General features: G+C 47.4%; 1 protein-coding gene and 1 long non-coding RNA gene across 6 annotated transcripts in view; both read left to right on the top strand.

Moving 5' to 3' along the window:
• Window positions 1-18,355, top strand: part of DISP3 (dispatched RND transporter family member 3) — a 95,030-nt gene extending 76,675 nt beyond the window's left edge. For all 5 annotated transcript variants that reach the window (XM_083453721.1, XM_083453722.1, XM_083453720.1 and 2 more), the window contains exons 16-21: window positions 596-722; window positions 3,156-3,301; window positions 5,437-5,596; window positions 9,136-9,249; window positions 9,447-9,613; window positions 13,202-18,355. In XM_083453721.1, the coding sequence (XP_083309847.1) occupies window positions 596-722; window positions 3,156-3,301; window positions 5,437-5,596; window positions 9,136-9,249; window positions 9,447-9,613; window positions 13,202-13,564 (1,077 nt within the window). In that variant the 3' untranslated portion in view covers window positions 13,565-18,355. The remainder of the gene's footprint in view (window positions 1-595; window positions 723-3,155; window positions 3,302-5,436; window positions 5,597-9,135; window positions 9,250-9,446; window positions 9,614-13,201) is intronic.
• Window positions 18,356-19,326: 971 nt separating this feature from the next.
• Window positions 19,327-23,858, top strand: LOC310683981. The gene is made up of 2 exons (XR_014514618.1): window positions 19,327-20,478; window positions 21,228-23,858. It is a non-coding gene; the product is annotated as an uncharacterized lncRNA (long non-coding RNA).
• The last annotated feature ends 1,463 nt before the right edge of the window (window positions 23,859-25,321 follow it).

Here is a 25,321-nt window from a genome sequence, read left to right on the forward strand (position 1 = left end):
ATCTTCCTCTTCCTACTCTTATCTTGGAGGAAGAGGTCGTCATCTCCGAGAACACGCTTTGGCGTTGTTCCGGACTTAGGTCTGTGCGTCTTTGTGGTCAGGATATAAGATAAGGCACAGACGTGTCTTCCCTGTTCTACTGGTACAGTCAAGGCCATCCTTGCCATCACAAACTGATAAAGGAGTGGGCTCTGAGCACAGCCGGGTTTTTGTTTATACATTGACTCAGAGCTCAAGTTAATGGATTTTAGCAAGGGAAAAATAGGGATTTTGGTGCAGTTTCAAACTGCCTGCACAGTCAGTTTTGGGTTTGGGAAACCCATTCCTTCATTATTTATTTATGGTTATTACTTTGTCAAAAAACACTACCAAAAAAAAACCAACCCAGATTCTCTACCACTGAGCTCACCAGCCATTTTGCATGGGATGCTGCCATCGTACCATTTCCTGCCCTGCAGGTCCCGTACAAGGCTGAGGGTCAGTCTGGATGACACGCACACCCCGGGGTGCCCTTTCCATCAGCGTCTCTGTTTTCCTGACTTGATCCCGTTGCCTCATGTGTTTGTCTCTTTCTGTTTGTGTCTCCTTGTGAAAGGGCAGCGTCATCTATGATGACGGCTTCGACCTCTTCAAAGAGATTGGCAACCTGTGCAGGATCTGCAAAGCTATTGCCAGCAACGTGGAGCTGGTCAAGCCGGGAGGAGCCCAGTGCCTGCCCTCGGGTATGTTGACTCCTCTTCCAGTGTTGTGGCCCACCATTTGGAGTAGGGGGGTCTTTGTTATCCCAGAGGAATGCAGGACCGACAGGAAAGGGGAGGGAGCCAGTGGAAACTACTGGGGTCCAGGGTCCGGATACCTTGCCTATGCTTCTGTCCTTCTCTGTAGTCTCAAGTGAGGATAGCTCAGTCGGTAGAGCAGGAGACTCTTAAACTCAGGGTTGTGGGTTTGAGCCCCACCTTGAGCAAAAAGATTCATGTATTTCAGGGGGTTGGACTAAATTTAGACCTTTGTAAAGTAAAGGTAAAGGGACCCCTGACCATTAGGTCCAGTCCTGGCCGACTCTGGAGTTGCGGCGCTCATCTCGCTCTATAGGCCAAGGGAGCCGGATTACAGCTTCTGGGTCATGTGGCCAGCATGACTAAGCCGCTTCTGGCGAACCAGAGCAGCGCACGGAAACGCCGTTTACCTTCCGACCAGAGCGGTACCTATTTATCTACTTGCACTGGTGTGCTTTTGAACTGCTAGGTTGGCAGGAGCAGGGACCGAACAACAGGAGCTCACCCCGTCATGGGGATTCGAACCGCTGACCTTTTGATTGGCAAGTCCTAGACTCTGTGATTTAACCCACAACGCTACCCGCACCCCTTAGACCCTTGTGGTCCCTTCCAATTCTGCGATTCTATGATTGTTTGCCCAATTGCTTGTGGCATCCATTGTAAAATTGGTGAATTTCAAAGAAAATAATAATGCATACATATCATTTTTATTTCCAAACGTTTATTCCTATATATATATATAATGCTCAGCGCATGCACAGTTCTGAGTAACACCTTGCAAACATGTCACGAACCAGGCATCTCAGAGAATTTCCAACTCCCTGTGTGCTTTGACAGCACAATCGCCGCTTACTAGATTCGTAGGTTTTCGTAAGCGGAAACACCCTGCGCATCCAACCAAGTTGTGTAATACGCACAATGTGGCTTATGAATGAATGAATGAATCTTTCTTTGCGTCAGCCGTCAACCATAGCAATAAAACAACAATACAATACACAAAGATAGACCTGGTCTGAAGGCTGGCAGAGGGGAGAAGAGCGCTTCTCCCCGCTGCGCCTCCCCGCTGTCCCCGGAGCTTGCGGGGCTGGCGGCGGGGAGAAGCACGCATCTCCCCACCGTCAGCCTCCAAACCACATCGGGAGACAGCGGGATGGCGGCGTTCCGTCTCCCCGCTGTCCCCCGAGCTTGTGGGGCTGGCGCTGGGGCTCTCCTGAAGCCTGGAGAGCGAGAGGGGTTAGTGCGCACCGACCCCTCTCGCTCTCTAGGCTTCAGCGAAAGCCTGCATTCGCCCCATAGGACGCGTACACATTTCCCCTTCATTTTTGGAGGGGGAAAAGTGCGTCCTATAGGGCGAAAAATACGGTAATAATGGAATATTGAATGGTTTAGTTCATGTAAAATATGCAGGGATTTATGCTATGCAAAATGAACCATGGAAGGGGAAGAAGGGAAGTCATTGATATTTTAAGGATGTTTAAATGAGTATTCTAAATTGTAAAACAGAAAATTTAATTAAAAATTATAAAGAAAAGAAAGAAAAGCCTTCTGGATCAGGCCAATGACCCATCTAGTTCCGGCATCCTGTTCTCACAGTGGCCAACCAGATGCCTGTGGGAAACCCACAAGCAGGATTCGAACACAAGAGCAACTCTCCACTCCTGCAGTTTCTAGGAACTGGTATTTACTGCCTCCAGTTCATGTTAGAACACAGCCAAACAGGGTTAGTGTAGCCTTATTAGACTTTACCGATTGGTAGGCTCTGCGTTGCTCCCGGACAGGAGGAAGGAAGTCAAGTGACACCGAGGGTTGGTTCAGAGAAAGAGTTCTTTGTTTCTGCTTTCCGGAACAGCAGAAAGGCACTTGCGTGGTCAGTCCACAGCAAGTCCAAAGAAATGAGAGATTTCATGCAGTATATATATCCTCCAGGCACCCTCTCCCCCTTCCCCAGGAATCCAGCCACATCAGCTTGTACACACAGATGTTCCTGCTCCGGCGCTCTTAACCATAAAAGGGTATTCCTTCCTATACTTCTGACCATAAAAGAATCTTCCTGTTCCTACTCTTATCTTAGAACAAGAGGTCACCATCTCCAAGAACACCCTCTGGCGCTGTTCCCAGACTAGGTCTGTGCGTCTTTGTGGTCAGGATATAAGATAAGGCACAGACGTGTCTTCCCTGTTCTACTGGTACAGTCAAGGCTATCCTTGCCATCACAAACTGATAAAGGAGAGGGCTCTGAGCACTTGTCTATACAGCCGGGTTTTTGTTTATACATTGACTCAGAGCTCAAGTTAATGGATTTTAGCCTTACCATGATGTTATGTATTCTGGGTTGCACAAAAAGGAACCGTACATCTATCTATCCCCCTGTCTTTCTAGGATACAGTATCTCCACTGTCCTTCAGATGCTGCACCCCGAATGCAAGAATCTTCCCGAGCCAAACCTCCTTCCTGGACAGCTCTCGCATGGGGCAGTGGGGGTGAAGGAAGGCAAAGTCCTATGGATCTCCATGGCCTTCGAGTCGGTGAGGACTCCCCACCTGAATTCTGTCACCCCCATTGCAGTTGCTTTGGATTTTGAGCCAGCTGAGTTATATACTCAGAGTAGACTTCTTGAAATAAATGGACCTGAATTCACCCTGTCTGTGAACTTCAGTTGGGTCTACTCTGAGCAAGACAAGCACTGATGACCAACCTTCTGTTCTTTTGTGTACTCCTTTGTGTGTGTTATTGTCATTGAAATTCTACTCAATATTGAGCCAGAGGAGAATTCCAATGTATAGTTAGCCAAGTGAAAACTTAAAACACATTGCAGGATTCCCCCAAAATAGACCAGACACAATTGTATTTCATGCAGCAGAGCTTTACTGCTACAGAAGGCAAATGAGCATAATGGTCACAAATCCAATACAGTGGTACCCCGCAAGACGAATGCCTCGCAAGATGAAAAACTCGCTAGACGAAAGGGTTTTCCGTTTTCTGAGTTGCTTCGCAAGACAAATTTCCCTATGGGCTTGCTTCGCAAGACGAAAACGTCTCGCACCTTTTTTAAAAAAACCGCCAATGCATTCCTATGGGAAACCGTCAATACACATTGGTGCTTCGCAAGACGAAAAAACTCGTAGAACGAAAAAACTCGCAGAACGAATTAATTTCTTCTTGCGGGGCACCACTGTACATTCAGGATTGATGCTGTCCATAAGAAATCCAGTTGCAGCAGAATTAAACTTACAATAACTTATAATAAGTCTAAACCTTAACACTAAGTATGCTATGTACAGAACACCACATAAGAAGACATAAGAAGGAAGAGAGATAGAAAGAGAAAGTGAAACCCAGGCTCCTTCTGGCCTTACTTTTATAGTTAGCGTGTCTTTGACAGAAGAGATAAGAGAATCAGTTTAAGCCAGCTGTAATCAGTCTCTCTAAATAACCCAAATATCAGGAACCTTTCAGAACCGTCTTGAATTAGGTCGAATAGGAAAGATCTCTACACATCAGATCAATACTTTCTGCACTAAGAAAGTTATCCCACCCCGCTTCATCTTTTGTGTTCTACAAGTAAAGTTTCTAGCCCTCATTGGGTAAGGGAGACATAGTCAGCAGGTGCCTTGAATAAAGAAAAGGAAGGAAGGAAGACTATATGAATAGCACAAAATATGTGAGTAACGAAAACCCCTCCACCATCATTGCAGATACAGTCCCAATAGTGCATACATCTTAAGCCAAACATCTAAGCCCTTCATATGTCCAAATAGAACCCCACAGGAAACTGACGTCCATTAGGAAGGAGTTCACAGCTGCAAAATTGATGCAACTCAGACCCAAAAGAATATATCGCAGGCTCACAGCATGTACCTCAACGGGGCGTCCTCAGCATCATTGGACAGTGACTTCTATAAAAACGTTGTCCAGTATATTTGAAATGTTCATAGAATCATAGAATCATAGAGTTGGAAGAGACCCCAAGGGCCATCGAGTCCAACCCCCTGCCAAACAGGAAACACCATCAGAGCACTCCTGACATATGGTTGTCAAGCCTCTGCTTAAAGACCTCCAAAGAAGGAGACTCCACCACACTCCTTGGCAGCAAATTCCACTGTCAAACAGCTCTTACTGTCAGGAAGTTCTTCCTAATGTTTAGGTGGAATCTTCTTTCTTGTAGTTTGGATCCATTGCTCCATGTCTGCTTCTCTGGAGCAGCAGAAAACAACCTTTCTCCCTCCTCTATGTGACATCCTTTTATATATTTGAACATGGCTATCATATCACCCCTTAACCTCCTCTTCTCCAGGCTAAACATGCCCAGCTCCCTTAGCCGTTCCTCATAAGGCATTGTTTCCAGGCCTTTGACCATTTTGGTTGCCCTCCTCTGGACACGTTCCAGTTTGTCAGTGTCCTTCTTGAACTGTGGTGCCCAGAACTGGACACAGTACTCCAGGTGAGGTCTGACCAGGGCAGAATACAGTGGCACTATTACTTCCCTTGATCTAGATGCTATACTCCTATTGATGCAGCCCAGACTTGCATTGGCTTTTTTAGCTGCCGCGTCACACTGTTGGCTCATGTCATGTTGATTTCTGCTGGATCGATCTCAGTTTGGAGTCTAACAAGGCGGACCCTGAGGACTGAAATGGGAACCTCTTTCTGTCTCTCTCAGACAACCTACAAAGGGAAGTCGTCCTTTCAAACTTACTCTGACTATCTCAAGTGGGAAACTTTCCTCCAGGAGCAGCTCCAGCAGTTCCCCGAAGGCTCAGCTCTACGCCGGGGCTTCCAGACCTGTGAGCACTGGAAACAGATCTTCATGGAGATCATAGGTAAGTGGCTTTTTTTTTTTCCCCCTCCGTGTTCTGTTCAAGGAGCCACTTGGAGAACCAGGGATGGCTGTGAATGGGGTCAATGGCAGCAAATTGGAAGCATCCATTCACTGCAGACACTGTGAATTGAGAGTGATTTGCATGTCCCAGTATGTTTCCAAGCACAATTCAAAGTGTTGGTGCTGGCCTTTAAAGCCCTAAACGGCCTCGGTCCTGTATACCTGAAGGAGCGTCTCCACCTCCATCGTTCTGCCCGGGCACTGAGGTCCAGCGCTGAGGGCCTTCTGGCGGTTCCCTCGCTGTGAGAAGCCAAGTTACAGGGAACCAGGCAGAGGGCCTTCTCGGTAGTGGTGCCCGCCCTGTGCAATGCCCTCCCACCAGATGTCAAAGAGAAAAATAACTACCAAACTTTTAGAAGACATCTGAAGGCAGCCCTGTTTAGGGAAGCTTTTAATGTTTAATAGGTAATTGTATTTTACTGTTTTGTTGGGAGCTGCCCAGAGTGGCTGGGGAAACCCAGCCAGATGGGCGGGGTGTAAATAATAAATTATTATTATTATTATTATTATTATTATTATTATTATTATTATTATTAATTACTGTGCTCCACCCACCTGTATTATTTTCCCAAAGCAGGCTAGGCCCAAGGCTGCCCTGCTAAGTGAGGATTTGAATCCGCCTCTCCGTGGACCTAGTCCAACTTCTACACTAGAGAGCCAGTGTCAGGCTAGGACCTGGGAGAGACCTGGGTTCAAATCCCCGCTCAGGCCTGAAGCTTGCTTGGGTCACTGCCTCTCAGCCTGGTCTACCTCACAGGGCTGTTGGGTTGAAATAAACGACAGACGAGTGACAAGTGTCATACGGGAGGCATCTCTCGAGCATGTCTCAGAGAGTCCCTTTTATTGAATATTACAGTATTGCCACGTATGTGCTTGTTGCTGATTGGTTAACACAAATCATACGCAAGGGTTGCATATAGGCATTAATCATCAATAGATTAAAGGTTGGGAAAGGGAACACAGAATTGGACAGGTATGAAAACCTCCTTGTTAAACTATTTACTAATGATTGATATACTCATTTATTAAACTAGTGATTGATATAGCAAAACTTAAAAGGGCATAACCATAGCATTCATAGATGTGGTCAAGCATGCATTAAGAACAGGTCAAGGTACGATGTTTCATGAACTTAATATGAACTGAACATTCTAGGCAGAAGCAAAACTTCCCATTCATGTTGTAGGAATAAATTGGAGATTGTAGAAAACCAGCTTGAAAACGTTGGCAGCATTAAGATAAATTTGACAAGTTTTGATGGATGTTTTCGCGTGTTTTTAATATTCTGTTGGGAGCCACCCAGAGTGGCTGGGGAGACCTGGCCAGATGGGCGGGATATAAGGAATTTGTTGTTGTTGTTGTTGTTACTGGAATACTGAATGGTTTAGTTTATGTAAAATATGCAGGGATTTGTAATATGCAAAATGAACCATGGAAAGAGAAGAAGGGAAGTCATGGATATTTAAGGTTGTCTAAAGGAATATTCTAAAATGTAAAACAGAAAATTTAATGAAAATTATATATAAAAAAGAGATTGTGGGAAACCATATACTCCACCTTGAGCTCCTTGGAGAAATGATGGGATAGAAATGCAAATGTATCTCTCATTGCTGGGGCAGCTGTGAATTATTCCTCTCCTGCTGTCCCAGGATGGCTTGGTAGCATCTATTGACTGGGTGGGGTATCGACATACAGTGGTACCCTGCAAGACGAATGCCTCAGAAGACGAAAAACTCGCTAGACGAAAGGGTTTTTCATTTTCTGAGGTGCTTCGCAAGACGGATTTTCCTAAGGGCTTGCTTCGCTAGACGAAACGGCCCTGCCTCTCGTGTCATGGCGACGGTCACTGCACGCACGCACGCACGCTCGCTTCCCCGCTCCTCTGGCTCCCTCCCACCTTCCGGCTGACGACTCCTCCGGCTCCCTCCGACCTTCCGGCTGACGGCCAACCTTCTGGCTGCCTTGCGCCACTGCCCACCCCCCTCGCGCGCTCCCCTCAGAGAGCCGTTGCCTCCAGCAGCCAGCGTTGCAGCCAGAGTCGCGCTCCTGAGCCCCGCCGCCCTCCAGCAGCTGCGTTGCGCGGTGGCCACATCGCGCAGCTGAGTCTGAGGTACCGGCTGCGGCAGCTGTCCTGCTTCTCCCCCCCCCCCCCGCCGTTGTTAGTGTTTAAATGCAGTGGTGCTTCGCAAGACGAAAAAACTTGCACAACGAAAAAACTTGCGGAACGAATTAATTTCATCTTGCGAGGCACCACTGTATTTTGAAACAATTGTTCTCAAAGCACGTTGCAACGAAATGAAAACTCAAGCAATAAAATTACAGCAATGGCAAGAGAGCGTCATTTATGAGAGGAAACGATGCAGGTATTCACCAGTGGCTCCCCCAAATTGTGCACCCCACTTGTGGAGCTGTTAAGAGACCTGGTGAGCCAACAGCCTTTGCCAAGTCAGACTGATTCCAGTTGGGAATGGTTCTCCATTGCCAAAGGGTCGAACATAGGCTATCATAGAATTCTAGAGTAGAAAGGGGTGCCGAGGATCATCTAGTCCAATCCCCTAAAATGCAGGATTATGCAGCAATGGCAAAAAAAACAACAACCCCAAAACATGGCCCAACACAAAATCCTTTTGGAGGGAGATTGGATGTGGGACCTTCGGCATGCAAGAAGCTGTTCCCCCAAAGATCCAAGGCCTTTGCTTCAAGGAACAGGAAGCGGCTGCCCTATACTGAGTCCAACCATTGATCCATCTAGTTCAGTGTTGTCAGCACTGACTGGCAGCAGCTCTCTAGGATATTTCCATTCCTGCCTTTGAGGTGCCTCTGGGGGCTGAGCCTGCAACCTTCTCCAAAGAAGGCAGCCTTGTTTAGGGAAGCTTTTAATGTTTAACAGACCGCTGTATTTTAATACTTTGTCGGAAGCTGCCCAGAGTGGCTGGGGAAACCCAGCCAAATGGGCGGGGTATAAATAAATTGTTTGTTGTTGTTGTGGTTGTTGTGGTTGTTGTTGTTGTTATTACAGTGGTGCCCCGCAAGACGAATGCCTCGCAAGACGGAAAACCCGCTAGACGAAAGGGTTTTCCATTTTGGAGGTGCTTCGCAGGACGAATTTGCTATGGGCTTGCTTCGCAAGACGAAAATGTCTTGCGATTCCTGGGGGGTTTTTTTCGCTCCCTACCCCCTTTTTCTAAGGCACTAAGCTGCTAATAGCCTTTTAGCAGCTAATCCCTTAAACCTTTAATAGCCGCTAATAGCCGCTAAACCGCTAATAGCGCTAATCCGCTAATGGGCTTGCTTCGCAAGACGAAAAAACCGCTAGACGAAGAGACTCACGGAATGGATTCTTTTCGTCTTGCGAGGCACCACTGTATTCAGATGCTCTGTCACTTGAGCTACAGCCCTCCCTGCACTTCTTTGGACAAACAGTTTGTGTGCTCTTTTTAAACATAATAAATAAAATCTCCCCCCCCCTTTTTTTTCCAGGTGTGCAAAGTGCCCTGTATGGTCTCATCCTCTCCCTCGTGATTTGTGTTGCTGCTGTTGCAATCTTTACCACACACGTGCTCCTCCTGCTTTCTGTGCTGCTCACCATTTTAGGTAGGTACCTAGTTGTGATTTTGAAACTTTAGCTTCCTTGCCTGGATTCCTGAGAACGCGGGAACCTGCCTGATTGGACTATCTGTCCATTTGACCCAGTATTGTCTGCTCTGACTGGCAGCAGCTCTCCAGCTAGACCTTCCTAATGTTCATAGTGAACTTTCATTTCATTACCTCTGTGTGTGTCCTCCCTGCAGGGGTCGTATGCTTAGTAGTGACCATCATGTATTTGTCCGGCTGGGAAATGGGCGCAGTGGAGGCCATCTCCCTCTCCATCCTCGTCGGCTCCTCTGTGGACTATTGCGTCCATCTTGTGGAAGGCTTCCTTCTGGCAGGAGAGAACCTGCCGCTTCACCTGGTGGAGGTAGGAGAGCTGTCCTTTTTAAAAATAAATACATAAGTATTTTTTCTTGATTTGATGACAACAAATGGCACCAATCTCAAGACTATAGATTACAGTGGTACCTCGGGTTACATACGCTTCAGGTTACATACGCTTCAGGTTACACACTCCGCTAACCTAGAAATAGTGCTTCAGGTTTAGAACTTTGCTTCAGGATAAGAACAGAAATTGGGCTCTGGTGGTGCAGCGGCAGCAGGAGGCCCCATTAGCTAAAGTGGTGCTTCAGGTTAAGAACAGTTTCAAGTTAAGCACAGACCTCCGGAACAAATTAAGTACTTAACCCGAGGTACCACTGTACTCCAACGTGCTCTGTGTGGGGCTTCCCTCACATTTGGACCAGAAGCTGCAGTTGGTGCAAGATGCTGAAGGAGTGAGACCATCTTAGGTTCACTACTGGGACAAATTCAAGGTTTGGCTATTAGTATAAGGTAAAGGGACCCCTGACCATTAGGTCCAGTTGTGACCAACTCTGGGGTTGCGGTGCTCATCTCACTTTATTGGCCAAGAGAGCCAGCGTACAGCTTCCGGGTCATGTGGCCAGCATGACTAAGCCGCTTCTGGCGGACCAGAACAGCGAACGGAAATGCCGTTTACCTTCCCACCAGAGCGGTACCTATTTATCTACTTGCACTTTGACGTGCTTTCAAACTGTTAGGTTGGCAGGAGCAAGGACCAAGCAACGGGAGCTTACCCCGTTGTGGGGATTCGAACCTCCGACCTTCTGATCGGCAAGTCCTAGGTATCCCTGTTTACCAACAAGATCACCTTACCCCATAATAAGGACGTGGGTGGTGCTGTGGTCTAAACCACTGAGCCTCTTGGGCTTGCCGATCAGAAGGTCGGCAGTTCGAATCCCCGCGACGGAGTGAGCTCCTGTTTCTCTGTTCCAGCTCCTGCCAATCTAGCAGTTCGAAAGCACGTCAAAGTGCAAGTAGAAAAATAGGTACAGCTGTGGCAGGAAGGTAAACAGTGTTTCCATGCACTCTGGCTTCCGACACAGTGTTCCGTGTCCACATAACCCAGAAAGCTGTCTGTGGACAAATACTCGCTCCCTCGGTCTGAAAGCGAGATGAGCGTCGCAACCCCATAGTCGCCTTTGACTGGACTTAACTGTCCAAGGTGTCAGGGGTGCACCGGTGGTTTCAAGTTTCCTGGAGGGAGGTGGGAACCTGGGAGCAGAAGAAGTGGACAAGATGCCTGAGGGGGAGGGAGATGCTGAGGAGAGAGCGGTTGGAGTAAGCCGAAAGGAGGAGGCAGGAGGCAGGAAGGGCTAGAGAGCCAGGAAGTTCACAGGAACAGCAAGGGTTAAGCTCAAGCTCAGAATTGGGGGAGAGGTTTACTAGTGTCCTCACAAGATGTGTGGAGAAGAGGAGGGCGGAAAGGCCAAGCGGGAAACTTTGTCATTTTATGAGTTGCTGGAGGGGCAAACGCAGGCCTCAGCAGAGATCTGAACTGAGTGACTCTGATGGATGATAACGATGTGCTAATGACCCATTGTAAATACAGTCATACCTCCAGTTAGGGATGCTTCAGGTTGCATTTTTTCAGGTTATGGACCCGCCAAAACCCGGAAGTACAGGAACGGGTAACTTCCAGGTTTTGGCGGCCACCCATGCGCAGAAGTGCTAAATCGCGCTTTGTGCATGTGCCTGAAGTGCCAAATCACAACCCGCGCATGCGGAGATGAGGCATTGCAGGTTGTGAATGCTGCTGGTTGCGAACGTGCCTCCGCATGGATCACATTCACAACCCGAGCGTCCACTGTATTGTAAATAAAGACAATAAAAATGTGAAGAGAGGAAGCCCACAGCTCTGACACAGGGGTCCCTTACTTTTACCTTTTTACCCCATAAGTGCCCACTCAACCGCTTTGATCAGGCTTGTTACAGGTTCCATGTAATACCTCTTCCCAGGGCTCCCCCCCCCCCCAGCCAGAGCTCAGCTCAGGTGGGCAACATTGCCGTTCTAAGAGAACAAGGGAGAGGTCCATGGTGAGCTCCAGCATCTCCTTTCTTCCTAGAAGAACAGCACTGCCTGTTCCACATTTGTAAGAAAATGGAGTTTTAAACTTGGGAACTCCCTACCCCTTGATACACAAGCAGACACCTGCTCTAAAAAAACATTATCGTTTGGACAAACCTATCCAGATGTTTAGCTCGGACTACTGCAATGCGCTTTACGTGGGCCTACCTTTGAAGGGGACCCAGAAACTACAACTATTCCAGAATGCGATAGCTAGACTGGTGACTGGGAGTGGCCGCCAAAACCACATAACACCGGTCCTGAAAGACCTCCTTTGGCTCTCAGTACGTTTCCGAGCACAATTCAAAGTGTTGGTGCTGACCTTTAAAGCCCTAAACGGCCTCGGCCCAGTATACCTGAAGGAGCATCTCCACCCCCATCGTTCAGCCCGGACACTGAGGTCCAACGCTGAGGGCCTTCTAGTGGTTCCCTCCCTGCGAGAAGCAACGTTACAGGGAAGCAGGCAGAGGGCCTTCTCGGTGGTGGCGCCTGCCCTGTGGAACATCCTCACATCAGATTTCAATGAAACAAACAACTATCTGACTTTTAGAAGACATCTTGAAGCAACGAACATAAGCTGGTACCCTCTTGGAGTCAATAAGGATCAGGCAGACTCAGCAAATGGAGAATTAGAAGGTGAAGTTTATTGCCAGGCAATAAGGACCCAGTTTGGAATCTCTTCCAAAAGGATCTGGGACCCCAATTGACAGAAATCCAGAGGTCTTTATACCTGAACATATCACAGCAAATCATAGATCATGAGACAACCATGAGGCAGTCACGATATCGCCAGCGAAATTAGCCAATTAGCAAGCTCCTTGCCATGCTTCCAGCTCCTGGTCGAGCACAGATTTCTAGTTCTGCTTTCCGTTGCTTGCAGTGACGCTCTGTCTAACCTTTCCCCTAGTTAAGACAGGACAGGGAGTTTGGAGATTTTGTGGTTTTGCTCTTCCTTTTCTGTGGATTAATTGAGCCTGTATCTGAGGGGATTTTGCACCAGAATCTCTGATTCACGTCTCCCCCTTGTCCAGGGTACACGGATGTTTGTAGGGGAAAGGTCAGCTCCTAATTTTGCTGTTTCAAGCAGTATGCAGTTAGTTAAGGCACAGCTTCCCTTTGACTCAAAATGGATTATAAAATACTGTAAGCCCTTATTATGTGTGAGCATATATGAATATATTGATTACTGATAACTGATTATATGGATAGCATAGGGGTAGCCCTTCCTCCTTGCCTCAATCTGAAGGCAGCCCTGTTTAGGGAAGTTTTTAATACTTGATGTTTTATCATGTTTTTAATATTCTGTTGGAAGCTGCCCAGAGTGGCTGGGGAAACCCAGCAAGATGGGTGGCGTATAAATAATAAATTGTTGTTGTTGTCGTCGTTGCAATTTGACGGCAAGTTTAAATCTGGCTTTGGTCTGCTGCTGTTTTAGCTTTAGGGGATGCCCCAGCTCAGTGTTGACACTTTTATCTTCTTTTGTAACACACTTCTCTCCCCCCCCCCCCTTGTGTTTCCTCCTTTCAGGACCCCAACTCTAGCCGCCAGTGGAGGACGATCGAGGCGGTCAGCCACGTGGGCGTAGCTATCGTTTCCAGCGCCATCACCACCGTCATGGCCACCGTCCCCCTCTTCTTCTGCATCATCGCCCCCTTTGCCAAGTTCGGCAAGATCGTGGCCCTCAACACGGGGGTCTCCATCGTGTACACGCTGACTGTGAGCACCGCCCTGCTGAGCATCATGGGGCCCCCCTCTTTCACCCGCAGCCGGACTTCCTTCCTGAAGGCCCTGGCAGGGGTGCTGGTGGCCATCGGGGTGGGGCTGTGCCTTTGCCTGGTGCTGCTCAGAAGCGGATTCAAGATCCCTCTGCCCAATGGGACAGTCCTATAGTTCCATGTTTCCCCAATGGCCTCTTTGTATATCGTTTCTTCTTCTCCTCCCCCCAAACTGGATTTTCCCGCAGAAGTCCTGGAAGATGTCCAGGGATGCTTTCAATTACAGTCCTCACTTGCCGTTTCTGGGATGTCTCTTGTGCCCCCAAGAGTCTTGCTCTTACTGCGGGTTAAGGGTGTGGGGATGGCGGGCAGAACCCGGGTTCAAATTTCTCCAACCCTGCAGGACTCTGACTCCCATCAGCACCAGCGATGGCTTCCCTGACAGCCAGGGCTGGTGGGCGTTTGCTTCGAATTGTGGCATTTGTGCCCCACCTTTTGTCCTAGAAGCTCAGGGAGGCTTTCAAAGTTCTCCTCCTCTTCATTTAATTCTTTAATCCTCACAATGACCCTGCGAGGTAGGTAGGTTAGTCCAAGAGGGAGCAACTGGCCCAAGGCCACCCAGTGAGCTTCATAGCCGAGGAGCTGGGGCAGACGACCACAAATTTCATTTTATAATGTGTATAAAACAGAGAGAGCAGCTGCAACAACAGATGGGAATCAAAGGACAAAAAGCGAAACTATGAAACAAACACGTAGGATGAGTACAGTCGTACAAGGGTTAAAATAACAGCTTCAAATAAAGTGGTACCTCGGGTTACAGACGCTTCAGGTTACAGACTCCGCTAACCCAGAAATAGTACCTCAGGTTAAGAGCTTTGCTTCAGGATGAGAACAGAAATCGTGCAGCCGTGGCACGGCAGCAGCAGGAGGCCCCATTAGCTAAAGTGGTACCTCAGGTTAAGAACGGACCTCCGGAACGAATTAAGTTCTTAACCCAAAGTACCACTGTATTCAGATAATCAGCATTATCTGATTATCAAGTCCAATTCTGGGTTTGCTAGGCTTGGGAAGAGGGTTGCCTTGAAAGGGATGGTTCTGTTGTATGGCTGAGTGGAACTTGAACCCAGGTCTCCCAGGTCTTAGTCCGACACTCTAACCACTTCACCACTCTCAAGTCTGATGGCATATTGAGGTTGGGGAAGGATGGCCAGGAGTGTAAGGTTCAGCTCTCCCCTTTGACCTGCCAGAGTTACAAAAGGAAGATGATCTGAAGCCCTCGCTCAGCCTGCCCCAAGTTAGCACCCTCCAGATTTTGGGGACTCCCAACTCCTATCAGCCCCGACCGTTGGACCAAGTCATCGCTGGAACTGATGGAATTCGGAGTCCAGGAACAGCCGCAGGGTACGAGATTGGAGGAGGCTGCTCTGGATCTTGCCTGTCACCACCTTGATAGCAGAGTCAGTAAAGCATGGGACTCTTAATCCCAGGGTTGTGGGTCTGAGCCCACATTTGGGTGAAAGATTCCTGCATTACAGGGGGTTGGGCTAGATGACCCTCATGCCCCCTTCCGGCACTACGCTTCTATGATTCTGTCTAAGGGCAGGACTCTGAGTTCACAAACGACACCCAGGAAATGGCGAGCGAGGGCCATGAAATTGCAACTCCCAGCAGCCACCTCTTGTAGTCCGAAACATCCGAAGGCCACCAAGCCTGTCCTATCCTGTGACAGACCCCGCAGGATAGGTCTTCCCCCATGGATATGGGGGTCGGAGAGGCAGGGGATGGAATGATGCCGATCCCCTTTCCTGTGGGGTTTAGGGGACAGGGGTCTCCTTTTCCAGCTCTGAACCAGTTTTGTACTCCAGTCCAACTTGCTGGATTTCTGTGTCTAGTTTTATAAGAACATTTTTTTGTATGTCCGGAAGAAAATCGATTCCACTTTCCTCTCCTTGCTCTCCCCCTGCTCCCAAATTTGAGCTGCGCTTTACCTGCTCTTACCTTTGCTCTGAACCTGCTTGTGTTTTAATTTTATCAGGAAGGATGTGGGAGAGTCGTACGCAGTGTCTGGTGGTGGGAGAATTGCCAGTTTGGGGGTGCCCTTGGCCACATCCACACCATGCTGGCCACATCTATAAACAGCAATGGTTTCCCCCCAAAGCATCATGGGAGCTGCAGTTTTTTTAAAAAGGGGTCTCAGAGTTGTTAGGAAGATCCCACGATTCCCCTCCCAGACCTACAGTTCCCAAAGCTCGTTGGGACAAGGGATCGGCTGTTAAACTAAGGTTACAAGATTTTTTTTCAATGATTCCGGGGACACTTTTCAACTTCAGTGGATTTTGTATGGGGACTGATTTGTAAATCTGGGGACTGTCCCTGGAAAACGGGGACATCTGGCAACCTTATGCTAAACCGCTGTAAGAACAATAGAACTGGGGTCTCCTAATGACTCTCAGCACCTGGAACCCAGGATTCTCTGTAGGAAGCAGTCCTGATTGACTAAAGTGGAATCATAGTGTGAATGTGGCCATGGTTGAAGGAAGATGTGCATAGTTTCTTATTTTTGCTGCCTCTGGTTCCCCTCAGGCACACAGCAGAGGCTGGTCCATTAGGGCATAAGGGGCTGTGCCCCGCCTATCTCAATCTGCCCTTATCCAGTCTGGGTTTGTCTGCCACCCAGTCCAGGCGGTGGCCCTGCCAGCTTTGGTCCCTTTGTAGAGCTCAGCAGAGGGCAGAGGATGGGGGCAAACCTGGAATGAATTGGTTCTGCCTCTCATTGGCTCTGCCTCAGCCAGTCTCTGGCTCTGCCTACTGTTGGTGCCAGTCTCAATGGGCACCAGCTGCCAATGCACACCCTTCACAAAATCCCCATGATGTGAAAACCTGGAAGCTAGGCTCTGCATTTCCAAGCCCATGGAGACAGAAGCTGAGGTTGTCACCTGGGATATGGAATACGTCTGTCTCCAGTTCACATTGGATCTGCATGTGCATTTTCCCCCCAGGGTTTCTAGTCCTCATGATATATTTGAGCCATAGGTAGTCATTACCAACCTGGGAACCTCCTAGGGTGGTGGCAGAAATGTAATGTTGGTCAAAAAGATAAAGGACCCCTGGACGCTTAAGTCCAGTCAAAGGCAACTATGGGGTTGTGGCGCTCATCTCGCTTTCAGGCCGAGGGAGCCGGTGTTTGTCCACAGACAGCTTTCCAGATCATGTGGCCAGCAGGAATAAATCACTTCTGGTGCAACGGAACACTGTGTCAGAAGCCAGAGCGCACAGAAATGCTGTTTACCTCCCCGCCACAGTGATACCTATTTATCTACTTGCACTGGTATGCTTTTGAACTGCTCGGTTGACAGGAACTGGGACAGAGCAACGGGAGCTCACCCCATCGTGGGGATTAAAACCACTGACTTTCTGATTGGCAAGCCCAAGGGGCTCGGTGGTTTAGACCACAGAGCCACCCACGTCCCAAATGTAATATATAGATATTACAAACCAGAGGCAGTGATAGGATATTTGGAGCACAATCGAGCATTGAGTGCAAAGCAGAACAGACACCCTTACATTTTGACATTTCTACTTCTGGGCGGATAGAATCCATTGGTTTGGGTGGAGGTTGGTGGTGGGAGGTGGAGCTCAGAAACAAGCAAAGAGTCTGAGAAAGCCATACTTTCTCTGGGATGGCTATATTTGTCCAACCTGAATGGGAAGCTTTTTAAACTCTTACTGTAGAAGACAGTCAGGAGCCAGCCAGGGTGGGAAGAAGTATTCTGGTACCCTGCATATGATCCCACCTGTTTGGTCACCCATACATTTCCCAATTCATAGGCTCATAGAGTTGGTCTCTCCCAGGTCCTAGTCTGACACTCTTAACCACATGGACTCCTTTCCCATTAGCTTGTCTTCTGTGATGTCATGGAATGTTCACTTCAAACATATGGAGGCGATCGCTCTTTTTAATTGAATTGCATTTATAGCTCACCTTTTTCTCCAAAGATCTCAAGGCAGTGTATCTGATTCTCCCCCTCCTCAACAACCCTGTGAGGTAGTGACTGGTCCCAAATTCACACCCAGGGACTGAGTGAGAATTGGAACCATGGTTTCCCAGGTTCGACGCTCTAACCACTACTCCACACCTCCCACAGCAGATTGCTTTTTTCTTTCTTTTTAAAGACCCTCTCCAAAAAAAGGTCATTATTTTCATGCTCAGTTCTCCTAAGATCCAGTGCAGCCCAGTAGTTAGAATGTCTGACTCAGACCTGGAAGACCTGAGTTCAAATCCCGACATGGCCATGAAGCTGGCTTGGTGACCTTGACCCAGTCACTGATGCTCTCAGCTAAACCTACCTCACAGGGATGTTGTGGGAATTAAAGGAGGAGTGGGGAGTCCCAGGTACTTGAGGTCATTGGAGAAAGCGGCTGGGATATAGGTGCAGTAAATAACTAAGATAATATAATGCACTGGTTCTGTGTGCAAGTCTTTCCCCGCATACACATTTTTGCAGACAATTTTTGTTCCCCTAATAGGGTGCATTTTTGTATGGCAGAGTGTGGGGGAGGTTGCACCCCCTTCCTCCTATTAATGTTGTTGGAGGAGGACCCCCCCCCCGAAAGACGGAGGAGTGCGGGTCTCCAAAGCGCAGCTGCGTTTTCCCATATCCCATATCGTCTTGGGAGACACAGAATCGGATACGTTAAAAATGCCGAACAAAAAGATTTTTCCTCTGCCCTCCCGCCCCTCTGCCCTGCCCTACAGCCCCCGCAGGCTTCCTGTTCCGAGCAGACAGTTTGCATTAAGCCCCAGATGAAACCACAAACCGACTCCATTAACAAGTACATTTGAAGCATCGCTGATTCCCATCAGTCTTACGGATGGCATAACTAAGCAGCGGACTTGGTATGCGTAGCAGCTTGTTTTACTAAAAAAAAAGAGGTGAGGAATTTCTCATTAAGGGCTGCTTAGAATCACAGAACTGTGGAGTTGAAAGGACCCAAAGGATCGTCCAGTCCAACTCCTTGCAATGCTTCTTGAAACATTTTACTTAACAGGGATGCAGACAGAGGGGGAGTGCACCCGTCGATGGATTCTAGCTTTGCTTAGGCAGGCTGAGAACTGGCCCTGTTCGGATATGGTTGTGCGGACACACAGAGGTCAAGCTTGCACTTCTGCCTTTGTCCCACACAGTTTAGGTTGTTGTTTTTTTAATTGCTTGCTTTGTTTATTCATTGCTTTTTGACACCGAGGTGTCTCTCTCTCTCTCTCTCTCTCTCTCTCTCTCTTTAAAAATAATATTTATTAATTTAAATTACACATATACGCAAAGAATTTACAAAGAATTTTCAATCTCATTGTAGAAAATTAAAGAAAAAACAATTAAGAAAAAAGAAAAGAAGAAAATACAGAAAAAAGAAAAAAACAGATTTACGTGCATAAAACAACTTAAAGCTTCCTAATTAATACTTAAATAAATACAGTGGTGCCTCGCAAGACGAAAAGAATCCGTTCCGCAAGTCTCTTTGCCTTGCGGTTTTTTCGTCTTGCGAAGCAAGCCCATTAGCGGATTAGCGCTATTAACGGTTTAGCAGCTATTAGCGGCTATTAAAGGCTTAAGGGATTAGCGGATTAGCTGCTAAAAGGCTATTAGCGGCTTAGCGGGCTTAGTGGATCAGCTGATAAGCGGCTTAGCAATCAGCTGTTAAGCAGCTTAGCGATCAGCTGTTAAGCAGCTTAGCGATCTGCTGTTAAGCGGCTTAGCGGCTTGGGGGAAAGGGGGGGGAGGGAAAAAAACCCCTCAGGAACTCGCAAGACATTTTCGTCTTGCGAAGCAAGCCCATAGCAAATTTGTTTTGCGAAGCACCTCCAAAACGGAAAACCCTTTCGTCTAGCGGGTTTTCCGTCTTGCGAGGCATTCGTCTTGCGGGGCACCACTGTACTTAAATAAAAAAGACTTCTGACAAAACGAGACACCGAGGTGTCTCAAAGCGACTTAACAAAGCAGGAACAGAAATGATGAGCAGCTGTGATTCCGGCATTGCAGGGCGTTGAATGGCATGACCCTTCTTGACTCTTCCAACTCTTCGGAGAAAAGAGTGGGATATAAATGCAATTAATTCATTAATTAAATTCCCCATATGAAAACATCGAGAGGTGGTAGGAGTATGAATGAAGACAGGAATAACCAGCTTAAGGCCAAATGTAAGAAGGGTCTAAAATTCTCACAGACAGATAGATATCTAGATCTTACCACCCCACTAATACAGTGGTACCTTGGGTTACATACGCTTCAAGTTACAGACTCTGCTAACCCAGAAATAGTGCTTTAGGTTAAGACCTTTGCTTCAGGATGAGAACAGAAATCGTGCTCCAGCGGTGCGGCAGCAGCAGGAGGCCCCATTAGCTTAAGTGGTGCTTCAGGTTAAAAACAGTTTCAGGTTAAGAACGGATCTCCGGAACGAATTAAGTACGTAACCAGAGGTACCACTGTAGGATGAACATGGGAAGGAGGGGTGGGGAGGCCATGAGCATATCACATTTCTTTACTCTGGCTTTTGCCACCCGAGATATGTGTTTCCAGGACCCACCCTAGTCCTGTGACAGTCATTTATCTTAACCCTTTTTAATTCTCAACTGGTGTTTCTAGCCCTTGTGGGCATGGCAAAATCTCAGAGGTCAGTGTGGTTCTTGGTCCAAGAATGAGGCATCTTTTGTGATGTTCTACATGCTTGGATACTTGTGTTCTTTGCTGGTAAGCAGCTCTATGTAACAACTGCAACTGTTTGTCTGATTTTTGAAATGCTCTTCTGCCCTAAGAAAGGAAGTATGGGGGTTCTCTGGAAGCCTACCTGGTCCAACCCTCAGCTCCTCTTAAGTGCTGGCTCTTTGGCAGTCTTCTTGAAGGTAGTTTCCTTTCCCTGGCTGGAACTCGTGGAGGTTACTGAAGTAAAGCATGGCAAACTGCAGATCAGACAGTGGAAGGTCAGCACCACGGAGAGCTCTCTGCAAGAGACAAGGTTCAGGATCTGGTGAGATAATAGACAATCGGGAACTAGACAAAGACTGTTGCTTCACACTAGTCTGGACCCATGGAGGTACTGAAAAATACCGTATTTTTTGCACCATAACACTCACTTTTTTCCTCCTAGAAAGTAAGGGGAAATGTCTGTGTGTGTTATGGAGGGAATGCCTACCGGTGGCGGGGGGGATCTGCTGCAGTCGTGAGCAGAGGATCCATGGTTCCCCTTCCTTCCCTCCTTCGTGGCTCGTTTTCAAACAGCAAAGCGGGAGAAGAGCCGCTGAGTGAGGAGGAGAGAGGGACACAGAGCCTGCTTCTTTAAAGGAGCAAAGCGGGAGAGGAGAGGAGCCGGTTGGTTCCTTTAAAGCAAGCAGGCTCTCTATCCCTCTCTCCTCCCCACTCAGCTCGCTACATAGCAGCAAAGTTTTTCAGCTCGCTAAGCCGGGGATGAGCGGGGAGGAGGAAAAAAAGCAGAGCCTGCTTGCTTTAAAGGAGCAAAGTGGGAGAGGAGAGGAGCCTTCTCCCCTTATACCCCTCTTCTTCATTATTAGCAGCATCCTTCTCCACCCACCCCAAGCATTTTCCTTGTCCCTTGAGTGCTTTTCCTTCCCTCCCCACTTAAAACATGGTTACAAAGCACGGATCCACATGCATCCTCAGGATTTTTGCATTGGCCTACTCCAAACTCACTGTCAGATCACATGTCTGTGGCCACAGCATGAACCACAAAAATCATAGATCCACTGTTTCGTTTAGAATATTTTTTTTCTTGTTTTCCTCCTCTAAAAACTATGTGTGTGTTATGGTCGGGTGTGTGTTATAGAGCGAAAAATACGGTATATGATGAAGCACAGATCAGATGGTGGAAGTTCAGGACCACAGAGAGTTCCTTGCAGAACAAGTGGCCCTAGGCAGTTAGGAGCTAGGCTAGGGCTGTTGCTTCAGCACTGGTCTGGACCTGACTGAAGCTTTATTTAGCCCTTGGTTGAAATCCTCTCTCATTTTTCTTGGTTGAAGGAAGGCACAGCTTCCTCATTCTTTTGATCATAATTTGTGTGCCATGAATTTTCCTTATGAGAGAAGCTGCTTCTCCCGGGAAGGTAATAAAGTGCCCGTTATTTACCACTGTGACTGATATAAATCCTCTGATGGTCTCCACCAGCAGAGATGGCACGGACTGATTTACAGACCAACTGGGAAAACTCCAGGCAGGCAGGGTCCTCTGCTTGTTGCTTTTGTAAATCATCGTTGCTGCAGAGAGCGTTCCAAGCAAGGGAGACTCATGGAATTTGCCTCCTTGGAGGTCCTGTGGATCCACTGTGACAGGAATGCTTACTGGATTCCCATGGAGACTGGAATTGGTGGGACTTCTGCATCCCCCCGCGGTGTATTTAAATCCGATTGACGCTTAGATTAAATATATATCCCCGATTCATTTTCCCCATTATTATAATTATTCTAACGAAACCTTCCTACAGGGGCATCGTTGCGATGCTTTGGGGAGCAAAATTAAAACCCCAGATTTCAGCATATTCTAACCAAAGAGGATGTAGCAGGCAGGGTGATTTATCTGTGCTGTTCTTCTGCTTTAAAATAGGTCCCAGGAGCAACGATTCCCTCTCTAGAAACAAGAACCTTTCCTGATGTTATATCTGTTCCACCGGAACACAATGAAAAATCAATAAAAATCACCATTAAAATGAAAAGAAATGGTCTCCTGCCGTCAAGTAAGCTAGTTAGACTCTGCCGTTAAAACAAAACAAAAAGAGTTCTATGGTTGCTCACTGACGGATGAGATCCCCAATGATTCAACAACCAGAGCTTTGAATATCGGGTCCAGTTTTTCATCACCTATCCCAGCCACCCCTGATGAAACCTGAAGTCACAGATCACTTTTATACACTCAAAATTGCCTGGATATATCTTCTCGGTCACCCCCACCCCCCAGAAACTTAGGCAGTGCAATCTATTGCTCGGGTGTAAGTCCTACCGTGCTCAATGGGGTTTGCTCCCTTGTAGGGTGTCTTTAGAAGCACAACTGGCTTAGACAGGGGAGGGGAACCTCCGGTCCTAATTTGTCCCACCAGCCCTTCCTGTTTGGCCCACAAGACTGAGCTGCAAGGGGGTTTACACTTTCGAACCCTGGCAATCAGCTGTGCAGGCAAACATGGGTAAGGCAATTGATAGGTTGGTATCCTTACCCATTGGGAAACTTTTCCCAGGGGGGGTGGGGTGGGGCAGAAAAGTTGTCCATCCCTGTGGTTTATTTTATTTATTATTATTATTATTATTATTATTATTATTATTATTACCCCACCCATCTGGCTGAGCATCTCCCAATCGAGTGTTAAAAACAATACAGCATTAAATATTAAAAACTTCCCTAAACAGGGCTGCCTTCAGATGTCTTTTAAAAATAAGACAGCTGCTTATTTCCTTGACATCTGATGGGAGGGCGTTCCGCAGGGTGGGCGCCACTACCGAGAAGGCCCTCTGCCTGGTTCCCTGTAACTTCGCTTCTCACAGGGAGGGAACCACCAGAAGGCCCTCGGAGCTGGACCTCAGTGTCCGGGCTGAACGATGGGGGTGGAGACACTCCTTCAGGTATGCAGGACTGAGGCGGTTTAGGGCTTTAAAGATCAACACCAACAGTTTGAATTGTGCTCGGAGAATGTATTGATTGATTTACTTATCTATTTTGTTGCTTTTATATCCCATCTCCACCCCCCTCCGAAGAGCTCAAGGTGGCACACCTGGCTCCCCCACTACTCATTTATTCCCCACAACTCCCCTGTGAGGCAGGTTAGACTGAGAGGCAGTGACTGGCCCAAGGTTGCACTCCATGAGCTTCATAACCAAGTGGGGGAGGAGATTTGAACCCTGGTCACTCAGGTCCTAGTCCCAACACTCTAACCACTAGGCCACACTGTCTCTCTTTTGGTCTGCAGCTTTAGGCGAGCTGGCCCAATTGGTACTTCTTGGGCTATAACTGAATATCCAGTTTTCAGCTGCAGTTTTCAATGTTGCAGTAAGTCGAGATTTTTCCGTGTGAATGTTCTGGGCCAGGTTTGACTTGCATTCTAAATATAGAGCTATGCAAAAAGATATAAAAAAAGAAAAGGGGGGGAGGCTTTGGGTGAGACACCAGGAAGGTACTGAAAAGCAGAAGATGTCTGGCTTAAATGAGGACTATTGTGAGATGCTGGGGGTAGGAATGGGGGGGCGGATCTCCTCCTTGCATGTGGATTTATTTTATAGTGTTGGTCTCCTATCCCCTCTCCACCCAAGAAGGTTACATAGCACAATTTTCTCATGTAATGTACCTGTTCTTAACTTTTGTGTTCATCCTTTCTCTCTTAACTTCTGATTTTCCCCAGCATTCCTATGTTGTTGATTTTTAATTTTTATTTTTTTTGAGACTGTTGTAAATAAATAAAGGTTTTGACATTTGCCTGTTTTGGGGCTGTTTTGAGCAAATTTGTTTCCACCTGTTTTGCTGGACCTTCAATGGCTGGTTGCATATTGAAGGTTTGGTGAGTTAAGGAAAGTCCTTTTGAATCTGGTCCAAGCGTTATAGCGGTATACTTGAGAGTATAGCTGATAAAATTAATGGACACGTGCTAGTTCTGCTCACTCATTTCAGCGAGTTTATGCAGCAGTGGTTACAGCCCCAAATACCCATATTTAGAATATTTGTTGTTCTTTAGTCGTGTCCAACTCTTCGTGACCCTATGGACCAGAGCACGCCAGGCACTCCTGTCTTCCACTGCCTCCTGCAGTTTGGTCAAACTCATGCTGGTAGCTTCGAGAACACTGTGCAACCATCTCGTCCTCTGTCATCCCCTTCTCCTTGTGCCCTCCATCTTTCCCAACATCAGGGTCTTTTCCAGGGAGTCTTCTCTTCTCATGAGGTGGCCAAAGTACTGGAGCCTCAGCTTCAGGATCTGTCCTTCCAGTGAGCACTCAGGGCTGATTTCCTTCAGAATGGATAGGTTTGATCTTCTTGCAGTGCATGGCACTCTCAAGAGTCTCCTCCAGCACCAGAATTCAAAAGCGTCAATTCTTTGGCGATCAGCCTTCTTTATGGTCCAGCTCACACTTCCATACATCACTACTGGGAAAACCATAGCTTTAACTATACGGACCTTTGTTGGCAAGGTGATGTCTCTGCTTTTTAAGATGCTGTCTAGGTTTGTCATTGCTTTTCTCCCAAGAAGCAGGCGTCTTTTAATTTCGTGGCTGCTGTCACCATCTGCAGTGATCATGGAGCCCAAGAAAGTCAGATCTCCCACTGCCTCCATTTCTTCCCCTTCTTTGCCAGGAAGTGATGGGACCAGTGGCCATGATTGATAATATACTGGACCCCATTACGTGTCTTTTTTTTTTTTTTTAAAAAAAGGTCTAACTAAGGTATCTAACTGTAGGAGATGCAGTAGGGATAATGCTTCTCTGAAACATATGTGTTTTTTCATTGTCCTATATTGAAAGATTTCTGGCAGAAGGTAACTGAAACTGTCAACAGAACTGTATGGAACAACCTTACATTTACAGAGCAAAAATATCCTCTTGAATTATATACCTAGCACATGGAACCTTGCAAAAGGACAGTACGAGTGGACTCTCTGTGCCCTTACCACAGCAAAAAGACTGATGCTGATGAATTGGAAAAATAAAAAGGCGTCTCCCTTCTACGATGGGATTGAAGACTTATACAAACTCGCAACACAGGAACAACTTGCATATAAATGCAGATTTGCCATGCAGAAATTCGATTAGATTTGGAATACTGCAATGGGTTAAGATCGGGTGAAGTACAAATAACAACCTTGTAAAATAAAAAAATACAGAATTTGCTCCCGCAAGAGGCAGTGACAGGCATCCACTTCCATGGCTTTAGAAGGGGCTAGGCCATTACACGG

The sequence above is a fragment of the Podarcis tiliguerta genome, assembly GCF_965153285.1.
Source record: "Podarcis tiliguerta genome assembly, chromosome: 8".
In the NCBI taxonomy this organism is placed as follows: Eukaryota; Metazoa; Chordata; class Lepidosauria; order Squamata; family Lacertidae; genus Podarcis; species Podarcis tiliguerta.